This window comes from Ceratotherium simum, chromosome 3, assembly GCF_057802395.1.
Source record: "Ceratotherium simum simum isolate JZ-2026a chromosome 3, ASM5780239v1, whole genome shotgun sequence".
NCBI classification, from domain to species: Eukaryota; Metazoa; Chordata; class Mammalia; order Perissodactyla; family Rhinocerotidae; genus Ceratotherium; species Ceratotherium simum.
Window position 1 is genome coordinate 70,116,729 of NC_141902.1, and position 26,600 is coordinate 70,143,328.

Here is a 26,600-nt window from a genome sequence, read left to right on the forward strand (position 1 = left end):
ATATTTATAAAACATTACTGTAGAGAGGAGGCCGTGGTCCTGGCTCCCAGCTCCAGGTGACTTGCTTCACAGGAGCACTAATGAATAGCCAGCAGAGGAAGGACGTGGCACCTCTCCCTCTGGTCCTAAAGCATAGACATTCATGAAAACATAGCACCTCCATCCTGCATCATCAACAAAGGACCATTTCCTCCTGTAATATACAACTAACAGCATGAGACCTCCAATTCAGTCCTAAATGCTCACTTGAACATAAATTACTTCCCTAATAAAAGATCTAGAGGTTATGTGCAACTTGTGGAGGGTCCAACTTATTCATTAAATATGTATTTAATGTTTAGTTGTATCAAAGTGCTTTAAGAGGCATAGACAAATTAGGGAGAACCAGAATCAGTAGGTATAAACTACAAGGAGGTAGACTTCAGCTTGAAATAAAGTCTATTTACCCATCAAAACTTCAGTCAACAGGATGGGTTGCCAGAAGGGGAGCACAGCAGACAGTCTCCATCTCTTGAATGCTCAAGAAAAGGTTGCCCAGTTAGATACTATTTGTACAAGGGATCCTGCTTTGGGTGAGAGCACAGTCGTTTCAACTCTAAAATGTGATTCCATGAATCTAAGTACCTGTTCAAACAACCCTTGAATTGAGTTCAGCTTTACTTATTGTTTCCTCAAGGCTATCCCTATTGCAAACTTTTATCTTGGTTTTCATTCTCATTGGCCCTAGAACAGAAAGTAACTGATATAGGGATGAGAATGATCACGGTCCACATTTTGGCAGTTATAATGGGAATAACTAATGTCTGAACATTTAGATAACATGTTTGAAGAGAAATTTCTGGATGGCATCCTATTTCTTTTTAAGTTATGATGTTTTATTTTTAATTACCACAAAATATTTTATATCGAGTCAAATATGTGATAATACAATTTTCTTTATTAAAAATAATTTACAGCATCAATAACATACACAATTGTCATCAAGGAACTTTGCCTCCAATATATTTCTATACAATACTTAATATTATTGAACTTAAAACTGTTACACTGTTTTGTTGGCTTTAAATAATAGACAATGATTTATAGTTACTTAAGTGAGATATATGGTTTCATAGTCACACATTATGTGTAAAATTGATAGAAACATCAGCACTATCACACTTCAGGGGGAAAAGCCACTGAAGAAGCCTAAGTCCATCTCCTTCCCCTCTCTTTTATTACTCCAAATCAAACTAAGAGAGAGTCAGCATCCAGTATCTTAGTACCTTTTCCTAAACCTAAAGGCAAAAGAAAGGTGTCTTAATTCAACCATAGAAAGATGTCAGTCAAATAATTTCTCCTCATCCTGTCACTCATCACTGAAAAGGCGAATGCACACAACACCATTACCATATATGCAAACAATTATGACTCTGATTTAGGTCCTGGCAATTCAGGCAATGGCAATTCAGTGGCTGGATGACATTTTCACTGGTTTCATTTTATAGCAGTAGCAAAACTCAAGGCATGAAATATGGCAATGGTATTAACATAGTGTTTTTTAAAGGATAAAAGTTGTACTTTAAATTCACAACACTGATTTGCTTCTCTCATGTGCCTATTATACTTCCTTTCCACTATATTTGTGTGTTTTTTAAACACAAAATTACCAAGATATAGTCAACAAAGGAGAAAGTAAAATAATAAAAACCAACAGATGCTACATTACTGTAAACACAGAATTCGGCTAGAGGCAGAATTATAAGGTACACACTAGGACATAATCCATGACTCTCCTTCCCAGTTGACAGCCATGCTTATCAAGCTTTTTGGATCATTGTATATAAGCAAGAGATTAAGAGAACCTTGATTTTGTTCCTGAAACACAAAATTTGCTTGGACTAGGTAGACCGGAAACGTAAATGCTTAATTCATAGCTAGCTAGCTTTAGCATCTTCATCTCCTGGATCAGCTGTTTATGATGATGCCCACGCCTCGGCCAATAGGCTACATGTTATAGTATGATTTAAAAATAATACAGATGTTTCCCACATGCACACAGTCTGGAATTATCATTTCTTCGAAGCATATAACCGGTACTTTAACATTCAACTTGTAAATTCTCCATCCCTAACTCATGGTTTCATGTAAATTAAAAACACATGCACTGACAGATACACAGCATAATAAAATATCAAAAAACACAATATGATTTGAAAGTACCAAAGAAAATATTTATAAAAAATTTAAAGGGAAATCATTTTGTCAAACTCGAATCCATCTAATTGTCTAAGCACATATTTGCAGAATATTTTCAAAAGATTGTATAATTGATTATGTGCAAAGTTCTCAGTGGTCTTCACCCACTGGTTTGGTAGTTTCAGCATTTTAGCTTAAAACAATTCTTTATTCTGTGCAATGTGAGCTAATTCTGAATTGCAGTAACTTAACTAGGTCATATGAAGATCTCCATGTGAGGAAAAAAATCACTACAATTAACCTTTTGCCTGCTAAGTTTAATTTCTTAATTAAAAACAACAAGATATAGGTCTTTCTGGAATTAATTATCCAACCTTTTTCTTAAAAGTTGCCAAACTTCTTGTTGACAGAACATTTGATGTGGTAAATAGATATGCATATAGAGAAAATATGCTACTGAGACAGTAACAATTTAAGTGTTTTATCCTGATGGTCAGCTTTGGTTAAAACAAAAACATGAAATTAATTGAATCATGCATCCTAGGTAAAATGATTCAAAATGACAGGAAATCTATTTAAATAATTAAGAAATAACCAACGTTTAAAAAAAGCTTAGGGATGAGGAACCACATAATTTAGGGTGGATAAAAGTCTAGAGGAAATCACTTTAGTGATTAATGATTAAATAAGTTTTATTTAGGAACTATAAATGAGTTTGGAATTTTGGTTAATGATACCTAAAATATCAGGTTATAGTATCACATAAGGTGAGCCAAGTAATCTAATCCAATTAACATAATGTCATCTGAGGCTTGCCAGAGGGTCACAGCAGCAAATTACTGAACAATTAAGGGCTGCATATGTGATACATATTTCCACTGCTAATACATGGTGCTACACAATCAGTTGTATTCTGTAATAGGCAGTCCATCTTCAGATGTGGAGGAAACCTTGGCTGGATTGGAGAGAATGATCGTGTCTGGGGCAGGTTCTATCCTTTGCAGTTAGACTGAGACTGAGGATAACTCTGGCTTACAAACTAAGAATGCCAACTATGTCCAGCTCAATGCTGAAAAGGAATTAATATATCTGAAAGCCCATTTATAAATCAGATTCGAACTTATACAATTTCAGAGTCTAATCTGGCTTCCTATATTTCAATCTGCTACTCTTAAACCAACAAACAGTAGTATACAGTTTTATAGGTGCAAAACTAAACAAATGACCTCAGGAAGGTTATTCATATAAGAATCTTCAACACAAATTCAAATTCTGCCTTTATTTACAAAATGGTCTGATAAAATATCGCCCCCCCATACTTACAGGTCTCGTCCACAACACACTTCACACGTTGATTTTAGCAATGTTAATAGCACCATTCGTATATTATTTAAAATCAAGAAGATTTCATTTCAGTCACTACATTGATTCATAATCATTTACACCCATGGATGAGATAAGTGAGCATATGGGGACTATCTTCAGCTCCATGGTAAGGATTCCTGGGTCCAGCACACAAGGCTTTGTTTGCAGTTACCAGTTATGAAAGGTATCCATGGTGAATAGATACTATGAGAATTTTCGTGCCACAAAGTTTAATAATCCTCCATGTTTGTATAATGTTATTTCCACATCATTTTCAAACGAAGCAATCACGCTGAATACTTTTCCAGTGCTTGTCTTGAAACAAAAAAAAATCTATGAGTGATAAAATCTTTAAAGTGTTACTTAGCGTTACGACCATTTGTCTTCATATATAATGACTACACTTGAATATAACTATACATATTCTGTATTCTGTCTGAGAAACCTTTCTCCTGCTTGAAAAACACCTGAGATACCTAACCATGGGCTTCATAGCTAAGTAGAAAAACAGATATTTTCATCCCTAAAATCTAAATGACAAGTATTCTATCACCTAGAACACTAAATCAGATGATTTAGATTTTGACTTAAGAAGTTAAACTCACGACTCATGTTCATTTTACATTAAATATTCATTGCATATAATATCCACTACACTTTTTCGTTTTTTTCTTAGTTGTGAAGTCTTCGTTACCCTAACCTTGAATGCTCAACTTTGCCTTCTCTTTGGAGTGGGGTGTATATGTCTGGATTAAAATTAGATCAGGATAGAAAGAGCTGATAACTAGGAAAAGGCAGTTGACGCATGTAACTGGAAGTTCATGTCTTCTTTTTTCTGGACTAAGTATCCAGTGCTTTCTACTTTTTCTCAGAAAACATCAACTGTATTAACACTGGTTTAAGTACAGAGAAAACAGAGCCATCTTAAACTACAACTTATGTTCACTAACTGACATTAGTATGCAATTTATAGTAACTGGTTTTTATTCAATTTACAACCATCTATTTGAGTATATAGCACACAATCATATATTTGAGAATTTAAAGATACCTTTATATTTAATGTAATTCCAGGAGACAGTTCTTCAGGAAATGTTACAGAAAATGTTTCTCTGCCAGAGAGGCCCAAGGAATCTGCATTTTCTCCTGGAAGGAACTGAAGTGGAGCTATGCCAATTCCAATCAGATGATCTTTGTGAATTTTTTCATAACTTTCAGCCAAAACAGCTTTCACACCCTGCAACAAATGTGCATTTTATTTCTTCCAATCATCTCTGAAAGTTAATTTAGCATTTTAGAATTTTAAAAATTCTACTTTTGGCCTGTCTGTAAAAACTTTTAACCTAATACCCCATATACTAAAGGTCAATATTGTATCAAAGTATTTTCAGAAGCCTTAACTTTTTCTATATTTTTAAGCAGCTCCCTAACTTATTCTAACTGCCTCTTTGCCACTCTGGGTTAAGTACTGCCAGTGCCTACCACATAGTAAGAGCTCTGTAAGTGGGGGCAGCTGCTTGGACCTCAAATAGGGCTCAGGTGGATTTGTTTAATCCTGGTGGATCTAACGTACATGTCACTCCCTCTTGAAATGCCACTAAAATAAAGGAATAAAGGCATAACACCACAGCAACAAAGGGAACAGGATGAGTGAATTCTATAAAATATTTAGAAGATAGAGATTAAGTAACTGACTTAGCAGACAATGTTGAAACTACAGAATGATAAATTGAAAATTAGAGAGTGATACCAATAAGATTTGAGCCAATTTGCAACAAAGAACCTAGAAAAGGCTTGAGACTCAGAGGCATGAGGTTCTCAGAACACTGGGGTACTAGCTAGAAGTCTAGACAAAGCAGTAAGCTCTACTGCTCAGTTCCCACTCAACCCCCCACTCCAGAAGAGAGAAGGTTTACTCTCTGGAGAAAATAAGCTAGAGAGGCTCTAGACCCATGTTTCTCAACTTTTTTTCATTATTTCCCCCTAAGGAGCCCTTTTTAGATATTCTCCCCTAATCACAGCCTCCATCTCACTGTCCACCCCCAAAATTTAATACCATAAATATACTGTATATCTATGTACTAAATGTACATCTATACTTTATATATAAAGAGAGAATGATTTTTTCCAACACCTAAGAACCATTTTTCGCCCCTTGGGAGTGCCATCACCTGTTGAGGATGGATTCTTTAGACTGAGGACCACTGCGCACAGGGGAAGGCTGGGGTGAGAATACACTGGAAACAGGGGATTAAGCTGAAGTCTGTGTTCTGAATGGGTCTCCTTCCTTGGAGAAACTGAATGGCCTCAGAGAAAATACTTAGATACTGACATACAAGGCTTTCTCAATGAAAAAGGTAGCTTATCATCCAATTATCTACATTAAGGCCCTCTGACAAAACCCAGCCCACATCCACAGCTTGTAATCAGTTTTTTAATGTTTAACTGAATGGAGAGCCAAGGATCACCAACTATATGAGGAAAGCCTCCAACATAAAAAACAAAGACTGAAAAACTTTCAGAAAAAAGGGAACCTATACCTACAATTAATATTCACAATACTTATAATTGCTTCCATTTGATTTTGCAATATACACTTTTTGATTTTATTATTGTGTTTTCTATTAATTTTTTGGAGTGAGATAAATTAAAAAACTTTTTTTCATAAAAAAAAACTTGGCCTACTATCTCTGAATCTGTTAACCCCTGATGGAGCAAATCAGAAAAAATTAAATGAAAAGGGGTTGAGTAAAATTACCAATGGGTACAAATAATTATTATTTTAAAGCAATAATTTAAGACAGAATCTCCTTTCCCTTTACTTTTTTTTTTTTTTTTTATAATTTTATTTATTTACTTTTCCCCCAAAGCCCCAGTAGATGGTTGTATGTCATAGCTGCACATCCTTCTAGTTGCTGCACGTGGGACGCGGCCCCAGCATGGCCGGAGAAGCGGCGCGTCGGTGTGCGCCCAGGATCGAACCCCGGCCGCCAGCAGCGGAGCGCACGCACTTAACCGCCAAGCCACGGGGCCGGCCCATCCCTTTACCGTTTTGATTTCATCAAATAAGAAAAGACTGATGTAGGTTTACTCAAATTCAGACTACTAAAATGCAACTAGATTAATACAAAATATTATACAAGATCACTTTAAAAAACCCCACAAATATGAGATCCAAATAAGCATAAAAAATCCAAATGAGTAAAAAAAACTTTGATAGGATGTTACTGACAAAGGGAATATTTAAAACTCTTTGAAGTTTAAGAAGATAAAATTTAAGAAACGATACCAGCAAATATGGTCCTTTGGCAGCCCAGTCTCTTGAATTTCCTGAACCATATTTCTTTCCTGCTAAAATAATCAGTGGGATACCTTCTTTCTGGTACAGCTCTGCAGCCTCAAAAACATCCAGCTGTAGATTAAAACAAACACAAAGATCTTTAATACAAATTTTGATCTAGTTAGCAATTGCCTAAATACTTTGTATACATCCTTACCGTCTGTCCTGATGGAAAATGAATTGTTTTGGGAGCTGGTTTTCCAACAAACTTATTAAAAAGCTTGATATTTGCAAAAGTGCCTCTCGTCATCACAGCATCATTACCTCTTCGGGCTCCATAAGAGTTGAATTCACGAGGGGTAAGGCTACAAGAAAGTTAAGAAAAGTCAGTTTTCATTTCAGATGGAATATAATCACACATTATTAAATTGTAAAAGTTATTTGAAAACATGTTTTTTATCATGGAAAATTTCAAGTGTGTACACAAAAGCAGAGAAAACAGCGAATGCCTAAGCACCTATCACAAAGCTGTAATAATCAACTCATGGACTCTGTTGCTTCTATAATCATCCCCTATTAGATTATTTTGAATCAAACTCAGATATCATATTTTAACTGTATACATTTCAGTATGTTTCTCTAAAAGATATGGATTCTTAAAAAATGCTATCTTAATACCAAAAGAGAAAGAAATCATTATTTCCTAATATCAGATAGCCAGTCAATATTCAAATGTCCCTGATTTGCCCCATACTTTTTTTGTTGGTTTGTTCAAATCAGGATCTAAATATGTTCAAAAATTCACTCAGTTGATCTCAAGTCTCTTTTAATCTATATGTTCCCTCTTCCTTTCTGTCCCTGCTTATACTTTATCTGAAGAAACTATGTCATTTGTTGTACAGATTGTGCTGATGGCATTTTCATGGTGTCATTTCAAATGTTGTTTGTTCCCCTGTATTTCTTGTAAACCAGATGTCAGATCTAGTGGCTTTGTAAGATTTGTGTTTTTAATTTTTTTCAACAATGCTTCATAGGTCGTATGTCCATCAGGAGGCACATAATGTCCAGTTGTCTCTTTCTGGAACGTTACCAGCAATTGATCATCATTGTCTAGATTGATTTTTCATTAGGGATTACAAAATGGTGATACTCTAATTCTATCATTCTTTCTTCATTTTTTTAGTTGGAAAACTTCTATAAAGACAAACTTTCCTTCATTAATGATTTGGTTATACTGAAATACATTCCATACAGGAAAGGCTCTTGACTTGATTGTTAAATAATGAGATGGTTCCCTATCACCTTCCAAAGGTAACTTGGTGTTTTGTTTTCTTTTTCTTTTATTATTATGAACTCATGGATTTAAATATATTATGTTTCAATCCATTCTAGTTATTATTCTTTATTGATGCTCAACATGTCCCATCTTTGAACACTGACTGGTTAAAGTTGGCTCCTGAGACCTTTTGACAGAAGCCTGATAGTCTCTGATAGCTCTTTTGCTTTTGGTACAAGATGACTAGAATCATCTTGTACCTTTTCCGGTCCCAAATCTGGAATCAATCATTTTGCCAAGATGCCTGTACTGGGAAATGGTATTTAGACACCATAATCTGGATGCTACGAGTGGCAACGCTACCAGATTGGTCACAGTATAAATGACTTTTTAGGGACAAGAAACAACTAAGCATAAGCATCTCCACAATCAACAACCAACGTTTATCAGCCTTTAATTTGGTCTTTTATGTAGAGGAAACAAATATTCTAAACTTGTACTAAACTTCTTACTTTAGAATGGGGTTGAGGAGGTTTGAGTGCCTTTATTTAAAAAAAAATTCTAACTGATGACAACTACTGGATTAAATGTGCTAAGAAATCCATATCAGAAATAATAATAGAAAATTGTATATTTGAGAGAAGTGGTTACATGTGTGTGTGTGTGTGTGCGTGAAAACTATGTCATGATTATGACCAAGATGGAAATTGCAATCAAAAATTATTTTGGAGAAAGAAAACATTTTATTTCTCACCAGTATAAATAAAAGCCGTGTGTATAACAAACTAATTCATCTTCCTCAAGTTATACCAAATGGAATTGCTATTAGCAATTTCTACCAGAAAGTGTTTTAATTCATACCAAACTATGGTTAACTAGAAAATAAATTCAAAAACAAATTTCACAACAGCACTAATGAGATTATAGTAAGAGCTATATAGTATTACTACACGTCAAACCACGCTACATAACACTGATTTTTATAAGATATTTCAATGAAAAGTCTTGTCATTTGAATAGCACAAGCATTCAAAAGTTAACCAGGCAGCAGTACCACAAATTCTGTCTTTAGCAAAACTTGGTCTCTGGTGTCAAAATAGTTCTTTGATAACAGAGCAACTCTACATTATTAATCATGTAGAAATGAAATAAAATCTTTCTAGTTTTAGATTTTTATCTCCTATATAAATGGTCTTTACATTCACATTTATTATTCTAAAATTTTAGGCTTAAGAAGCAGAAATTCCTTGTCAATGATTTGATACAGATCAAACCTAGCCTCATGCACGTACATTTTATAGCCCACAAAACACATGTTTAAATTTCACACTCCAACAATAGGAGGATGGTTAGAACCAACTGATCAGGCTTTATTTCATAGGTCAAACCAAGGTGACTTTTCAACAAAGTAGCATTGAAAAAGAAAAATCTTGTTTCCAAGCAATTGTTTGCTTAGACTACAAGGGGTCAATTTAAAATAGCAATTTCAGTTTCTAAAGTTATAAACAAATGCAGGTACAACAGGTACCCCAGTTACTGCTTAAGTCAAATACACTAACAATTAGACACCTATGACAGCGTGTATTTACTGGATAAAGGAACATGACCAGTAGAAGCATCTTAATCAGTGAGAAAGAAGATAAAACAAAAACACCTTAAAACCATGTACACATACCCTCTGTTTGTCAAATACTTAGCAGCAGCACTACTCCTAGCGATGCTTCCAGCAGGTGATATATGATCTGTCGTGACAGAGTCCCCCAGATATAATAAGACATGGGCATTTTCAATGGGCTGGAGTGCAACTGGCTCTTTGGTCTAAAAAAAAGTTGAAGGCATTTAACTCTTCATGAGGTTTTTTAGTTCATGACAATCTTTAAAAGATCAAATAGTAAAACAGTACTTACAAGCTTATCAAAAAATGAAGGACATCTGATATAAGTGGACTTTAAGTCCCATGGAAACAAAACTGAATCCGGTGCTTCTAAGGAACTCCACCGTTTATTTCCCATCTGTGAATATGGTTTTGGTTGATGAACCACAAGAAAGATAAAACGGAGTCAGAAAAAGAGGCTTATGAAAATGATCAAGGGAATAAAACAGTATTTAGGTTAGAATGACAAAAGAAAAAAAAGCCTTATCCATTTGAAAAGAAAGCTAACATATTGCATTCTATAAAATTATGACATTTTTGGACAGAATGAATAAATATTTGCTTATCAAATTCCAGCACACCAGATTTCCAGGAACACCGTAAGAGTTAAGTTTCAATATAAATTGAACGTAAAAGATTTTACAGAATCCAAAAAAAGTTAAAGAACTTAGAAAGATCTATACATGTTGCTAAAGAGAGATTAAGTGTGTTGTGGGGTATGCTGTTAACCTTTAAGAATATTATCATGGAGAATAACATGCTTTTTTTCAATATATTTGTCCCACATCACTGTGTATTAGTTCTACCTTCAAACCACATCCACTGCTACCCCAGTGGTCCATGCCATTACCGTCTCTTACTGTGGACTACTATAATTGGTCTTCCTGATTCTATCTTTCTTACCCAACCTTCTCCCCCTAACATATTTTCAATACAAAGAGAGAATAATCCTTTTGATTTTTCAAAACCTTCTAACTGCTCCCCATCTCACTTCACTCAGAGTAAAACACTAAATTTTTATAAGAGCCTAAAACTCCCTATGTAATCAGGACCTCCATTTCTCTCTAATATCATTTCCTATCACCATCCTTATTTCCTATGCTCTAGCCATACTGCCCTCGTTAAGGTTCCCTCCTTAAGGCCTTTACACTGTTCCCTCTACCGGAAAGCTCTGCTCTTTGTTCAGATATATGGCTAACTTGTTCACTTCCTTCAAAATTCTGCGCAAATGTCATGTTTTCAACCATCCTCTATAAAACTGCAATCTACTCCCAGATTTTGCACAATTGGTTCTCTTTACCCTGGTCTATATTTTTCCATAGTACTTATCACTTTTTAACACATTGTATACTTTACCTAATTATTCTGTTTACAGTTCTGCCTCTTCCCAGGAGATTTTTTTCACTGTTTTGTTCATTGATATATTCCAAACACCTAGAAGAGTGCCTGGCACATAGTAGGGGCTCAATATTTGTTAAGTAAATAAATACTTTTTATGCCCTCATATTTATATTCTCCGTTCTTAAAACAAAGTGTGACTATATGTATTTGCCTTGTATGTGCATAAAATATCTCTGGAAAGATGCTTAAGAAACTGACACCATTGGTTGCCTCTAAGGAGGTGAAGGAGATGGCTAGGGAATGGATGAGAGGGAGATTTCATTATTTGCTCTTCTTTCTTTTGAATTTGAACCATTTGAATGGGAGCGACAAATAAGGGCAGTTTCTATGAAGTGTGCTCATATTCAGGATGCCAAATATAAATACTTGCTATAGATTTCTAATAAGTAAATAAAATCAATTCTAATACTCTAAGCTATTCTCTTAGATATTAGAGATTCCAGATACAAAGTGACTATCCCTCATTAAAAACTGTGTATTTAAAATAATGTAATTTAAATTTTTACTCCATTCAGAAAGCAAGCAGCATGAAATAAAGAAACACTGCCACTTTATTAAACTAAAAAACAAATGAGAATCTTACCTCTATTTTCTCTTTTAATGTTTTAAACATGGATAATATAACAAGTTCTTCCTCTATCTGATGAACTTCTTCTCGACTAGGCCAAATATCATGCAGGTAAATGTTCTTGCCAGTAGAGTTGGTACCTGGTTAAAAAAAATCTTAATTTGAGATTTAGTATAAAAAATAACTCCCTCAAGATGTGAACATTTTTTCAAAGGCATATCATAGAAACCAAGTAAATTATACAATAGAGTGCTCCAAGCTTAAGCAGCTGGAAGAACTAATGATTACTTGCACATTTTGTATTCTTCATATGAATAGAGAAATTAATAACTATACATTATAGTAAGATTTCCTGAAATAATTTAAAGAATGAATGGTCTAAGAAGCATTTCAAAATACAACAACTTTTAGGGAAAAAGAAACGTGTGCAGGTGTATAAGTATATATATAAAGGAAAAGATACCTAAAGGCTCTGTCTGGAAATCTATATTCACTGTGCCTGCTATGGCATAAGCTACCACTAAGGGTGGAGAGGCAAGATAATTGGCACGAACACAATCACAAAGACGACCTTCAAAATTTTTGTTTCCAGATAAAACTCCACAAGTAACCAAATCACCCTGAAAAAAAATACACAAACAAATATACTCAACTTAAGAGATGGTACAAATTTGGATAATCATATATAAGCAATCTCAAATATTACATTTCCGAGAGCAAGATAACCAAAAAGCATATAACCATTAGGTATAGAACTATCGATCCTGTAAATAAACTAAAAATAATTCCTTGTATTATTAGAAAATTATTTCAAAAATCTAAAAATGATCATTTTAAGATTGACAGGTTACTCTTCCCAAGAGGTGCAAGGACTACAGAAATACAAATATATCAATATATATTTTCTGTAATTTAATAGTAAAATATAGTTAAGAAAACCCATTTGGATGTCTTAGTGGAGCCACACAGCTTACCTGTTTTACTGCAGTTAAAACTGCTTCTGATAAGGGTGCTGTATTTCCTACACATGTCGAACATCCATAGCCAACTATTTCAAATCTGCATTTGAAAACATACATGTGATTGGACAGAACATCACAACATTTGTAAAGACAAGTCTTATCTTTCATTTCCATCACCATGCTAAGATTACTTAAGAGAATATTTATGACACATGGATTAACCTTCATCAATATGTTCACTTCACAGCTTTTGAGCAATCAAGTCTGCATCTCAGGCATGCTATTTGTACTGAATGCAAACTTCTGAAGATCCTTAATACTTGGGACATTCCCTAGTTAGATTTGGTTAACTAAATCTGACACAGAACCCATCATACTCCATGAGAAAATTCCTCAACTACTACTTATTAGGAATATAACATGACCATTCAAAAAATTGATACTAGACTTCCATCCAAAGGGGTTTAAACTGTAAAGTTTCAAGAGGACCCGGCTATAACAATCTGATCAAAGGCCCCAAAAAAGGCATTGTAATTGAATACTGTGACGGGAGTAAATCTTTCAATTCTCAACCAATTAAACCCAAGAACAGTCCCTGACAAAAATTCCAAGATGATATAACTAAAAAATTACAGGTATAATCATTAAAATTACTTTCAGCTGCTCTTCCAAAAGCAAAAAAAAAACACTAATATTTATCAGGCTTGCAAAGGAACTGATGATTTATGTAAGATAATATGTCCCAAAATATACACTGAAAACCAACTTAGCATCAATTATTTTTTTAAGTATATAAGAAATGTAAAAGTTATTTTCCCCAAAGTTCAGGGATAACTTAACCTGTGCTTAATAGATCCAATAACCTCACAAAACCTCAATTAACATAATCTACTCAGTTAATAACGTAACTTATAAGATTTCACTCATTTCTGAAAACAGATCTACACAACTATTGGAAATTATGCACTACTTGGTACCATCCCTTATACTGTCTGTCACTGTTACTTGATTTTACTTGCTTGTCTTGTCTTTCCATCTTCAAACTAGAGATCACATCTCCTACTTCTCTGTAGGCAACACATTGCCTTGCTCATTGAATATGCCCAATAAACGTTTGTTGAGTGATAAGGCCTCAGATTGTGTGGTAATGGCAAGGTAACAAGTAGAACTAAAGCATATTTTTTCCATTTTCTCTTTGTACATCAAAGGTCCTAATAAGCAGCTTCAATCACTGCCGAATACCAATATCATTATAAACAGTGATAACTGTCACTTACCCGAGCTTACTCAGATACGGTAATACTCCACTTGAACTGAGGTAATGTGTAACCATCCCACTGCCTGGAGATAAGCTTGTTCTTATGTAAGGTTTAACATGTAGACCAGCTTGAACAGCTTTTTTAGCCAAAAGACCTGCACAGTCAATGAACAATGATTTACTATGGCAGTGTTTCTTTCCCTCATATTAAAGTACGAAGCAAGAAAGCATTTATTTAACAGGTTGATCTCCAATTCATGTTAGGGTAAAAGTCCAAACTCATTAATTTACTGTCATTATTTTGTCCATTTTATTCATTGATCTGTTTCATTTAAAACAAATTGTAGTAGATATACTAGCCTTTACATTATAAAATATTAAGGTACAGCTTGATACGGCAACATGCAGACAAATAGAAAAAAATGATATATAATAATATAACATCATGCACACACAGAATAGATATCATTTACTGAACCATTTTAAATGTCATAATCATAATAAACTTTTACATTTAACAATTTAACATTTATTGTACATGACTTTATACAATTAATGCATTGTTCCATGTACATACAATTGATTTCATTTACAATTCTTGTCAATAATCTTTTACTTCCTTTATACTCTCAATGGAGTCTAGCACACTATGATAAACTTCTAGTAGATTATCAAGATTTTCACTAATTAACTATACTTCTAAATTAACAGAAGCAGCAGATACAACCTAAAAATCTCAGAAAGTCTCTCAATATCAAACATAGACACTCACTCATGCATAATCCAAGAAAGTGAACATAACAGAAAAGTAAAAAACAATTTAGATAAAGAAAACATATGGCCATAAACCACAACCTACCTGCAGCAAGCATGACGGATGGATTGCAGTTATTGGTACAACTGATAACTGCAGCAATGACCACAGATCCATGAGAGAGCTTATATTCACTTCCTTCATAATGAATAGGGACGATATCATTTTGCTTTTCAGCTGCAATTTGGAAGCCTTTAAATCCAACCTATACAAATTTGCACATAAATATAAACTAAGTATTCTCGATATGTATAGAAAAAAGATTGGTAAAAAATACAGCAGATTCTTGACATTTGATGATTTAACACTCAAAGTTCTGACTATTTGGGAGTGATGCTGAAGGTCTATGGTATTCAGTAGTTGTAATTTAGCTGAAGCATAATTTGAATAGTCACGAAAGGAAGCTGGTGGTGTTCATAGGCTTTTATCTACTGAGTGAGTCCAGTCAACTACTCAGGATCCAGATCTTATTTGGCTTTGCTGTTCTCTACTCATTCCTGCTCACAGTAATTCTCAAGAGATGGTACATACTTTTTCTTTGATAAAAATGGTGCTAGAGATTTGCTTCAAAATGATCCTGTGTGTGTGTGTGTGTGTAGAATAGATGAAGGAAGACTGGCTATGAGTTGGTAATTGTTGAAGCAAGATACACAGGAATTCATTACGCTGTTTTTTTTTGGTGAGGAAGATTGGCCCTGAGCTAATACCTATTGCCAATCTTCCTCTTTTCGCTTGAGGACGACTGTCCCTAAGCCAACATCTGTGCCAATATTCCTCTATTTTGCATATGGGACACTGCCACAGCATGGCTTGATGAGCGGTGTGCAGGTCCGCACCTGGGATCTGAACCCACGAACCCCAGGCTGCTGAAGCGGAGCGTGTGAACTTAACCACTATGCCACTAGGCCAGCCCCTCATTACACTATTTTATTGCTGCACAAGTTGGACACTTTTCACATTAAAAAAATCAACAAGTTATAAAAAGAAAGGCTCTGAAAAGAAAGCCAGCTACCAGTTCTCAGAATAGAGAAAAAGACAGGATTGAAGCCATGATTCTTAGAAAGTACAAACCCCAAGTCAAAGAGGTCACTTGTTATTCTGTTACATTTACCTGATTTTATGAGAGTAATTACACAGTATAGTGTTTTTTCCCCAGTCTGGGAAGTAACAAAACTCTAGATAAGTGCTGTCCAATAGAACTTTCTGTGACGATACAGTCATCATCTATGCTGTCCAATACAAGACCCATAGCCACACGTAGCTATTCAAGCACTTGAGATGAGGCTATTGTGACTAAGAAACTCAATTTTTAACTTTAATTAATTTAAATAGACATAATCAACCTCTGATCCTCACAGCTGACCTGGGAATAAGCTCATCAAATCACTGACTTGTATTTCGGACAGAAGGAAAAAGAGGGAGCTGCTGGTATGTGCCATAACATATAAAAATATGGCAGGAGACTGAGTTTATGGGTCACCCTGTTGGTTCCTTACTACTTAATTAGCACCAAGTGTATTGACAAATAAAGATAACAATAGGTAATCTACCTTTTCATTTAAGCAAGCTTGGAAATCATTTTTCATATCTGTCACAGCAACTCTATCCTGAGGTCTTTTTGGACCACTGACAGATGGAACGATTGAATTCAGATTAATGTGAATCACCTAGGAAATGAGAGAGAAGAGGAAGAAAAGGAATTAGAATTAGTAGAGATTCCAATTCAAGGACTACTTTCTGAAGCAGAATGAAGATAGTCACATTTGTTTTAGTCACATTTGTTTTAATCAATTTAATGGTGAAATAAACACCCAGAAATAAAGATTTTAAAACAACTCCATTTAACTTAGGAAACATAACATAAAAAAATTAGCTAAAAACAAGACTAGCAGATAGTATGCAAACTACCACAATATCAACAGTATAAATTTTGTTCCCCCAATTTTTTTCCCACAAATATTGTATTCACATATGATTGATGATATTCACATATGACTGATGATAAAGTAGATGCCTGTGCCAGCTATCAATTTATTGCTTCTGAGCTCCAAATTCACCCTTCTTTGCCTGCTCTGTGATAATGGAGGTGGGCTTTAGTAAACATTTCTTCTTTCTCAGCTTGCGTGATATTAAGCCTGGTCAACAGAGGGAGCTGGAGGGACACAGAGAAAAGGTTTTTCTCTTCCTGGTTCCAGAGTGTCTAGCCGGCCAGACTCTGTAGACCATACTTTTATTCCTTGGTTTAAAAAAATCTTATTTTGTTAAAATCCCACCTCCCAGCTAGGTTTCCATTCATTTCTTCTGGTATTTCTACCCTTTTCCTTTGTACATTTGGATATAATCACTTAAGTTTTTCTTCCCTATGGCTTTCATCATTATTTAACAGCCCTGTTTATTCTGATTGATCATAATTGCAACACCTGCTTTTCTTATACTTTCATTTCATGGATCCAGATGATCCTCGATTTTGTTTTTAAGTAGGTATTTAACGAGTTTCTCTTGAAATCAACATCCTGATGGGTTTCAGTTTTATTTCTTAATTTGGTTGAATTTTTAATAGACAAATTTAATCCACTTGACTATACCAGCAAAATTTTTCCATTTACTTTTTTTTATTTGTTCCCTTTATGTCTTTTTTTTTTTTAATGTGGACAAAGCACTAGATTCAATAAAATTTAGACCTAAAAGGGACCAGAAAATGATCAGAGAATTTAAAAGATTTGCCCAAAGTGTCACAAAAACTCACTTCCTACAGGTTCTATACTGGCCTTCAATATACTTATAAGTATTCATTTATTCACCTAACATATTAACTGAATATTTACTTGTGCCAGGCACTGTTCTAGGAGCTAGGGATAGTGTCAAAACAGACGAAGTTCCTGTCTTCATGGAGCTTACTTGTATTCTAGTGGTGAAGACAGGCAAGCAAGCAAGCATACGAATTAATATTTTATGTCAGGTAGGGATACATGCTATGAAGAAAAATAAAGCTTATGAGAAAATAGATTTCCCAACAAAAAAACAGCTTAACAGTTAATCAGACCTACGACAACACCAAGTTGCTTTAGATCCCTGACACACTCCTAGAAAATGAATTTTATTAAAATTTAGACTTTCCTCGGGCCAGCCCGGTGGCGCAAGCAGTTAAGTGCGCATGCTCTGCTGTGGTGGTCTGGGGTTCGCCAGTTCTGAAACCCGGCGCGCACTGACGCACCACTTGTCAAGCCATGCTGTGGCCGTGTCCCATATAAAGTAGAGGAAGATAGGCATGGATGTTAGCCCAGGGCCAGTCTTCCTCAGCAAAAAGAGGAGGATTGGCAGATGTTAGCTCAGGGCCGATCTTCCTCACAGAAAAAAAAAAATTTAGACTTTCCTGAAAGTGAATTCTACCTACTTCAAGATAAATATAAATTTTCAGTAGATATACATTTGCTTAGATTGTAAAATAGCTTTAACATTTAAGACCACATAACTGTATACCCCTTTCCTAACAGTGAATTTTTACAAAATATAGATATTAACCAGATGCAGAAATTATCAAAATTGGTATTTTGGAAGGATATTATAGTACTCTTATCATAAAGTAGAAAAAAATTAGAGCAATAAATTGAGTCAATTTTAAATACTAAAAATTTAGACTTCATAAAATTCACTCTAATAGAAATCTATATAAAATTAATAAAATTAAAGCAGAGTCACAAATAATATTTGTTAAATAATAATAGTAATAGCTAACATTTATTAAGCACTTACTATCTGCCTGAAATTGTTCTAATGAATTTGTATTTAGTCTCTTAAGAATCCTAAAGAATCCTATGAGGTAGATATTATCTTCATATTTTAGACATGAGGAAACTGAGGCAGAAAGGCTAAATAAATTGCCCAGGGTTATACAGCTAATAAGTCTTAGAGATGGGATTCAAACCCAGGGGGTCAGGCTCCAGAATTTATACTCCTAAGTATTAGGTGGGTTATTTGTATATACCTGAGAGTATTCAGGTTCTCCTGAATTATTCTGGTCATTTCGAAACAATTTCACAGCTTTAAGGTATGTTTCCATTGACTTGAGTTTGGCTTTGTTAAAACCTAAAAAGATGATGAACAACAACAAAAATCCAGTAAGGAATTTTGAAATCTTTGTGGGTAAGGTTGCTGAATTCCAATTATCAGCAAGAAACAAATATTACATATTACTAAGTACTCAGAGTAGATTTCTTTACAAATTAGTACTTGATATTATTCTCAAGAGCAATAAAAATTTTACCCTTCATGAAACCTCCACTTTATAAAATACCTAACAGCCCCCCCTTTAAAGTTACTCAATCACAGACAAGATCAGAAATATTGAGCCAGTTCTATAAAACTCACAAAAAATAGTTTGCAAAAGAAAAACCAACAGTATAATTGAACATAAATTACTACCCACCATGAAGGGTGAAATAAGCAACCTATATAAGCAATATGCAACCTTAATATAATAGTCAAAAGAAAAAAATAAAGTAAATGAAAGTTAAGAACAGTTTCACAGAGCAGAAAAGATAAAAAGATCTAACAGAGCTTCAAAAAAATTAAAAGAATTTAGATGTTAACAATAAAAATTTCCAATTAAACATTTAGGCAGTTATCTGTAAGCCTGATGAAAAGTAAGTAACTGTGGCAGACTGTATTTTCCAATGATTGCCATAACAATATATACCCCAAGTTACATGTTCTTCTTACAATGTGACAGTGACATTCCCCCACCAAGAGGTGGAATCTATGTTTATTCCTCTTGAACCTGAGCAATGTGATTTCAAGCTGGCACTCCATCTCTCTCAGGTTATTTACCCTTGAAATGCTACCATGTGAGAAAGCCCATATTACACGGAGAAACCACATGTGGATGTTCTGGCTAAAAGCCCTCACCGAGTCCCCAGCTGACAGCTAGCATTCACTGCCAGATATGCGAGTGAACAAGCCTTCGAGGATTCTTGGCCCCACCTTTCAAGTCTTGCAGTTAAGGCCTCAGAAACCATGAAGCAGAGACAAGCTGTCCCAGCTATGCCCTGTCTGAATCACTGACCCACTGAAACCATGCAACAATAAATGATTATTGCTGTTTTAAGCCACTAAGTTTTAGGATAATTGGTTACACGGTAATAGATCATTAATACATTAACTCATATTAATATGCAAGGAATGAGGCACCTCTAAGCATTTCTGTTGAATGTTCTACCAACCAAAATCCAGTGTAGAGAAACCTCTGCATTCTATGAGGACCATTTCTTTTAACGTTCCAAACGACCAGTCATCCATTTTGCCATATGACTTATTAACTTATCATAATCTGCCCCTAAACTGAATACTAGAATATATCCCCAAAATACGTCTATGATTAGAGATAGTAGTTCAGCAATTATCTCTTAGAAAAAGGGAAGTGGATCAAATTTAAAAAGATCCTAACTTTTTCTTATTTTTATTTTTTTGAGGAAGATTGGCCCTGAGCTAACATCTGTTGCCAATCTTCCTCTTTCTTTTTTCTCCCCAAAGCCCCAGTACATAGTTGTATATCCTAGCTGTAGGTCCTTCTAGTTCCTCTATGTGGGACACTGCCTCAGCATGGCTTGATGAACAGTGAGTAGGTCCTCGCCAAGGATCCAAACCTGTGAACACTGGGCCACTGAAGGGGAATGCACAAACTTAACCGCTATGCCACCATGCCAGCCCCAGATCCTGCTTTTTGAATAGGAGCCCTATGAAATATCAACCACACTCTCGTTTCGCAGGTACTTTCTATTTTAAATTAAATAGTCAGTAGAAGAGAGGTCCAAGTTCCTAGATAATGAGGCTATAAAAAAGATTTGAAACGTGTAACCCTATGTTGCATTTCACAAAATTATGTGCTTTTTATTCTTTAGATTAGAGCACTGGTTCCCAAACTGTTTTTGTCTGGTGTCTCCTCTACTCCTGGATATAGAAGGGAATATCAAGCTTGGCTTCCATGAAATTGCAACCTCTGATCCCTAGGCAGGGTATTTATCATTATTGGGAAAAAGTGAGGTGAAGATTAGCAGTTTGAATAATTCCCTTAAGTTGCTATAAATGAGTAAATGAGTCACAGGGTATCAGGGTTTGAGAATACAATACTTTTTTTTTTTTTTTGTGAGGAGATCAGCCCTGTGCTAACATCTGCCAATCCTCCTTTTTTTTTTTGCTGGGGAAGACTGGCCCTGGGCTAACATCCGTGCCCATCTTCCTCCACTTTATATGGGATGCCGCCACAGCATGGCTTGCCAATCTGTGCATTGGTGCGTGCCCAGGATCCAAACCGGCGAACCCTGGGCCGCCGCAGTGGAGTGCGTGCACTTAACCGCTTGCGCCTCCGGGCCGGCCCCAAGACCACAATACTTTTTAAAGATATCTGATGCAGTTTATTTGAAAGCCACTGTTTCACAATAAGATAATTTCATGAACATTAAATAACATGTACAAGGCAGTGATTTATTATAAAATATTTCAGACACACTGGAAATGTAACACATTTATCCTAATGATATCTTCTTACCTGTATGTTCTAAATGTTTTAATGTCACATTATCAACAGGGAAAAAGCTGAGGATAGCACCATATTCTGGACACATGTTTGCTATTGTAGTTCGATCCACTATAGATAATTGTGAAACTCCACTTCCAAAAAACTCAACAAACTTTCCAGCCACTCCTACTTGCCTAAGGTGCTATATAAAGGGATACACAAAAACACAATATGAGCAATGTTAAGATTAGCATGGATTCTCTGAAAACTATAAAATCTAATTTTTAACCAATACTAGTGACAATGAAGAAAAGAGGTCCTCTGTTGTTCTTATGAAACATCCACGCATTCTGGTTTTGCAGGTATTTTAAGATAAATAGTCAACAGAAGAGTGATATGAAGTTACTGTTAGGTAGGAAAGGGCTTGAAAGCTCAAAATGGCTAAGATTCACATTTTAACATCTGTGAAATCAGGGCACCTTAGACTTGATGTTGTGTCTGTTAGCTGGTAGTCTTTTTTCTTTCTTAGCAGTACATAAAACAATGGTACTTCTAACCATTAATGGCATCTTAGACTTAACGAAATACTAATATACTGATGAAACTTTGTATTTAAATAAAAAATTATATACTGGCTATAAAAATTCTTCCAATTCCACCTACTGGTCCAAATATTTACAGCATCATTAATTACAGGTAAATTCCATTTTGATAGGATTTAACATGTAGCTTCAAACTTAATTTCTTCTAAAATCATTTTTTTACTTACTACCAAGTAACCAAAACAGCTACTCACCTTTTCTAAATTGTAAAATGGTCTCAGATTGGTATAGGAAGAGTGCCCAGGGGGCTAACTAAGAATGAAACAACCTTCAACCTATGAATAATATTAAGTCCTAAAATACTAGAGTTGCTAGGGATCACTTAATCCAAACACTTTTTTTTATAGATGTAGAAACTCAAGCCTAAGAGAAAGACGTTTCTTTATACTCATGGTAATATTTTTGAGAATGACAGCAATAGAGATTAGATACACCAAGCCAAATGCTGCTTTCACCAAATTAATGAGGTACCACAATGTACATTTTGAAAAGCAATACATGATTAATCATATAAAGATCATGAAAAGGGCCTCCAATAAGAAATAAAATAGTCAATAAATGTAAACATATACAATAGATTTAATTTTTGTATCATTGTCAGAGCCAACATGTCAAAATAGATATGTAATATTGTTAAGAAAAAATATAGCCAGAGGAGTCTAAAAAGCAGCATTAATTTTCAGCATGTCCAAAGGAAAGAACTGATTTCTCTAAAAACATAATGGGATATTCCTTTTCCTTTAGGAATAGTCCTGCAATTCTCAATTTAACTTCTTGATCTTTTGGTACCATACATCGATCAATCATTTCTGTAAGATGTCAAAATTTTTTCTAATTAGGAAAGAAGATCAATACTAAATGCCAAGAGGGAGGCAATACCATTTTCTTTCCTTGCGGAGTATCCCAAAAGCCTTCAGACCAATAATCTAACCAAAAATGCTGAGACTCTCGGATCCAAACTGGAATTATGTGTGGAACATTCCCGGGTTCATTCATTTAACAAAATGGGACTTAATCATTAAAATAAAGGTAGTGAAAACCAAAAATTTAGGATGGAGAGTTACAAATTATTGTTCACTAGGAAACTCTAGAGTATATGTATTGAATGCATGCAGCCAACATTTTAAATCTTAAAAGTTTCTATATAGTATTTTAAAGAAATGTTAAAACAGCCAATAGAAAAATTTGACACAATCACACTTCTACAGTCCATATTTTTGAAAATATTACCTAGTAAAGTAATAGTCTCTAAAGGGCAAATGATTTAATTAAGTATAAAAGGAGATGCAATTAGATCCTTCCCAACTAGGATATTTTTTATTCACGTGGTCAACAAGTATTTATTGAGGCAATAAGGCATAATGAATGGTTAAAAGCATGGACTCAAGAACCTGACTGCCTGGGTTACAATTGTTGTTGTACCACTTGCTATTCAGCTCTATGACCCTTTGGTAAGTCATTAAACCTTACTGTATCTCAAGTTTTCTCAGAATTAAAATGGGGACAGTAATAGTACCATAGACTTGTAATGACGAATGAATGAGTTAACATGTCAAGTGAACAATGACACAACAAACTGTTTTGTACTTACTAGTACAGAGTGTTATATATTTGATATTACTACTATGATGATAACTATGATGATGTGCCTAATAATGTCAGATGCTGAGGATACAGTGACAAACCAAAATCCCTGCTCTCATGCGGCTCCTCTACTTACATAAAAATAATGTCCACTAAGCTATGCAGCTAGCACAATTTTAACTTACCTTCGTAATGCCAAGAACAACATCTATGGATGTAACAAAAGGGTTCGATGAGCCAGTTAACTCACATCCAACCACCTCTGGTAAAGTAAGAGAAACTGGCAGACCAAGCATAACTGATTCTGTTTCAATGCCTCCAACCCCTAAAGTAAAAAAGACAGGTATATTAGCATAGTACGTTTAAAGATAATTTATCTTGGTAACATCTAAATCTCTAGGTGTTCATGAACTTGTCTTACACAGTCCCTTACAGAGTTGCTACACTGCTATTACTGTGGAGAGGGGATTCAAGTCTTCTCAAAAGAATGACTCTACTCACATGGCTGAAAAAAACTGATTTTTACCTTTACTTTAAATTTAGTAAACATTGAGTATTTATTATGCTAAGTACTGTACTATGCTCAAGATATAGGTATGAATAGAACTCAGTTCCTGTCAACCTCAAGAAGCTCAGTGTAAAGGCAAAGACAAAAAAGTCAGTAATTAAAACACCTTGTAGGGCCGGCCCTGTGGCTTAGCGGTTAAGTGCGTGCACTCCGCTGCTGGCGGCCCGGGTTTGGATCCCGGGTGCGCACCGACGCACCGCCTCTCCGGCCATGCTGAGGCCACGTCCCACATACAGCAACTAGAAGGATGTGCAGCTATGACATACAACTATCTACTGGGGCTTTGGGGGAAAAATAAATAAATAAATAAAATTATATTAAAAAAAAAAAAAAACCACCTTGTAAAAGACTAACTGTGTTCTGCCAGAGGGAATAGCCTGTGCAAAGCCATGACATACAAGAGCACAGCCCATTCAGGGAAATAAATGACTAGTCTTTAGGATGTGTGTGGGTGAATGCTCAAAGAGGCACCAGGTTGTAAAGGGCCTTGTATAAAATGCAAAGGAATCTGGATTTATAAAGAAGGTCAGAAGACACTGAGGACTTGAAACAAGGAAGTAACCACAACATCTTCATAGACATCATCATCATCACTAATCACTCCAGAGATGTGCAAATTTCTTTGCGTAAATTCTCTTATATCACACTGTCCGTAAACACTTCAGTTAAGATCTATTTTTGCTGCTGTTTTATAGATGAAAAAACACCCTCAAAGAGGCTAAAAAGACCTGCTATTTATGTTCTTTTATAATGTTCCTGACATCTTCTCCCAAAAAGAACTAAATATATTTAGTCATTTACTTACCCCACCCCAGAATCCCCAAACCATTCACCATGGTTATATGAGAATCTGTGCCAACAACACTGTCTGGGAAGAGGAGGTCCTTCTCTTCAAAAACCACTCTTGACAAATATTCTAAGTTTACTTGATGAGCCATTCCAGTTCCAGGAGGGATTACAGCCACATTCTTAAAAACTCTTGAACTCCACTATATTTTGTTTAAATTTAAGAAATCCAAATGTTAGTACATTATATGAATTGGTGCTCACAATCAAGATATAATAACTATTGACACCAAAAATATTTTACCAATGTTCAATATGGTCAAAGTTTATAGTACATACTTAAAAACAAATATGCAGATACTAAACCTAAACATAATTCATTTTGAAGATTATTAAAACAAAATTAAGTTAAAGAAAAATGTTCCAACAGTCCAGATAAACAGCAGATTTCAAGTGTGTTCTGGGGATTCTGCATACAAGGCCTTCCAAGCTCACTTGAACCAAAGCCACTCTGTTTTTATCTTTTTTTTAATACGCTGGGGTTTCAGATAAGATTTTCTTTGAAGGAACAAAAAGGTTCTACTGCTATCAAGTGTTTAAAAACTACTAGTCTAAAGATATAAAAACCATACCTTATCAATATTTTATAGATTTCAACATAAAAATTTCCCCCAAATCATTTATACCTTGAAAAACTGAAGCCTCTCGCGATTTCTGCCAAATTCTACTTCTTGATTTTTTAACACTGTTTCAGGTCTAGAAGGAAGAAGAGCTGGCATTAAATGCATGTATTACAGAAAAGACTTCCCTTGTTTCTAAGTCTTCATTCTTATACACAAACATACAAGCATATTTTAAAAATTCTTGGAACAGCAATTTACTAGACTTCTCATATTTTCTCTCCAACAAGCAAGTTCTGCTTTAAGTAAAACATCAGAAAGCTATTAAAAGGATTTATTATTTTACTGGGTATATTAAAGCCACATCCACACCCATGTCCCAAACTGTACTTAACATGCATTACTGTGAGATCTGGCTAAAATCATATTAAAAATAACATGGTAAGCTTTGTTGGATTTTCCACTGCAAGGAAAAAGGAAGGTAGTAGCTTATTCAACAGTAAGCATGGACATTTCCACCCACCCGGCTCCTGTGCCAGTTAAACTGTGAGATGGATGTTGACTATCACTACATAGCAATGACAAAGACAGTTCAACATCATTTTACAGTTTAAAAAGAGCTTTTGGCAAATATCTTGTATTTATCTCACCCAAAATGGAAGGTTCTATTTTATGTTTAAGTAGCAGTTTACTTTATATGGATTATAAATATATTTTACATGAATTATTTAAACTAAGAGATAAAAACAATTCACCTCCAAGCAATAAACATGGTACCATTTTCAGGAAGCTATTTTTATCTAATGGATAGTTTTAAAAAATTATTTCTAACAGCTTTAAGTTGTTTATGTCACCTGTCAGCTGGTGATTAAGTGTTGACTAGAATATCAATATAACTTAAATTATACATGTCCTCCAGGGTCCAGATAATTACAGTTGTTTAATTATCAACATTTTTTTTGGAAACAAAGATTAATAATTCATTGCTGAGTGATTATTTGAAGCCAAGCACATCTTAATGAGATTTTTCTCAGGACCTCAGGGAACACAGCTGTCTAGGGCCACTCCAATTATTTCACCCTTCCATAGCACGTATGGTTACAAAGTACCATTTATTAGCTCATAACCTGACTTCAAATTAGGCAATGATTTTAAGTGCCAAACATCTGC

General features: G+C 34.9%; 1 protein-coding gene across 1 annotated transcript in view; it reads right to left on the reverse strand.

Moving 5' to 3' along the window:
* Positions 1–917: 917 nt before the first annotated feature.
* IREB2 (iron responsive element binding protein 2) overlaps positions 918–26,600 on the reverse strand; it is a 48,421-nt gene continuing 22,738 nt past the window's right edge. The window contains exons 6-22 of the mRNA XM_004421867.3: positions 25,497–25,566; positions 24,830–25,013; positions 23,642–23,781; positions 21,301–21,472; positions 18,742–18,842; positions 16,307–16,423; positions 14,802–14,961; positions 13,962–14,097; positions 12,697–12,781; positions 12,186–12,342; positions 11,738–11,862; positions 10,007–10,111; positions 9,775–9,917; positions 7,041–7,188; positions 6,833–6,955; positions 4,595–4,780; positions 918–3,858 (exon numbers count right to left, since the gene is read on the reverse strand). Coding sequence (XP_004421924.1) covers positions 3,748–3,858; positions 4,595–4,780; positions 6,833–6,955; positions 7,041–7,188; positions 9,775–9,917; positions 10,007–10,111; positions 11,738–11,862; positions 12,186–12,342; positions 12,697–12,781; positions 13,962–14,097; positions 14,802–14,961; positions 16,307–16,423; positions 18,742–18,842; positions 21,301–21,472; positions 23,642–23,781; positions 24,830–25,013; positions 25,497–25,566 — 2,263 coding nt within the window. The 3' untranslated portion in view covers positions 918–3,747. The remainder of the gene's footprint in view (positions 3,859–4,594; positions 4,781–6,832; positions 6,956–7,040; positions 7,189–9,774; positions 9,918–10,006; positions 10,112–11,737; positions 11,863–12,185; positions 12,343–12,696; positions 12,782–13,961; positions 14,098–14,801; positions 14,962–16,306; positions 16,424–18,741; positions 18,843–21,300; positions 21,473–23,641; positions 23,782–24,829; positions 25,014–25,496; positions 25,567–26,600) is intronic.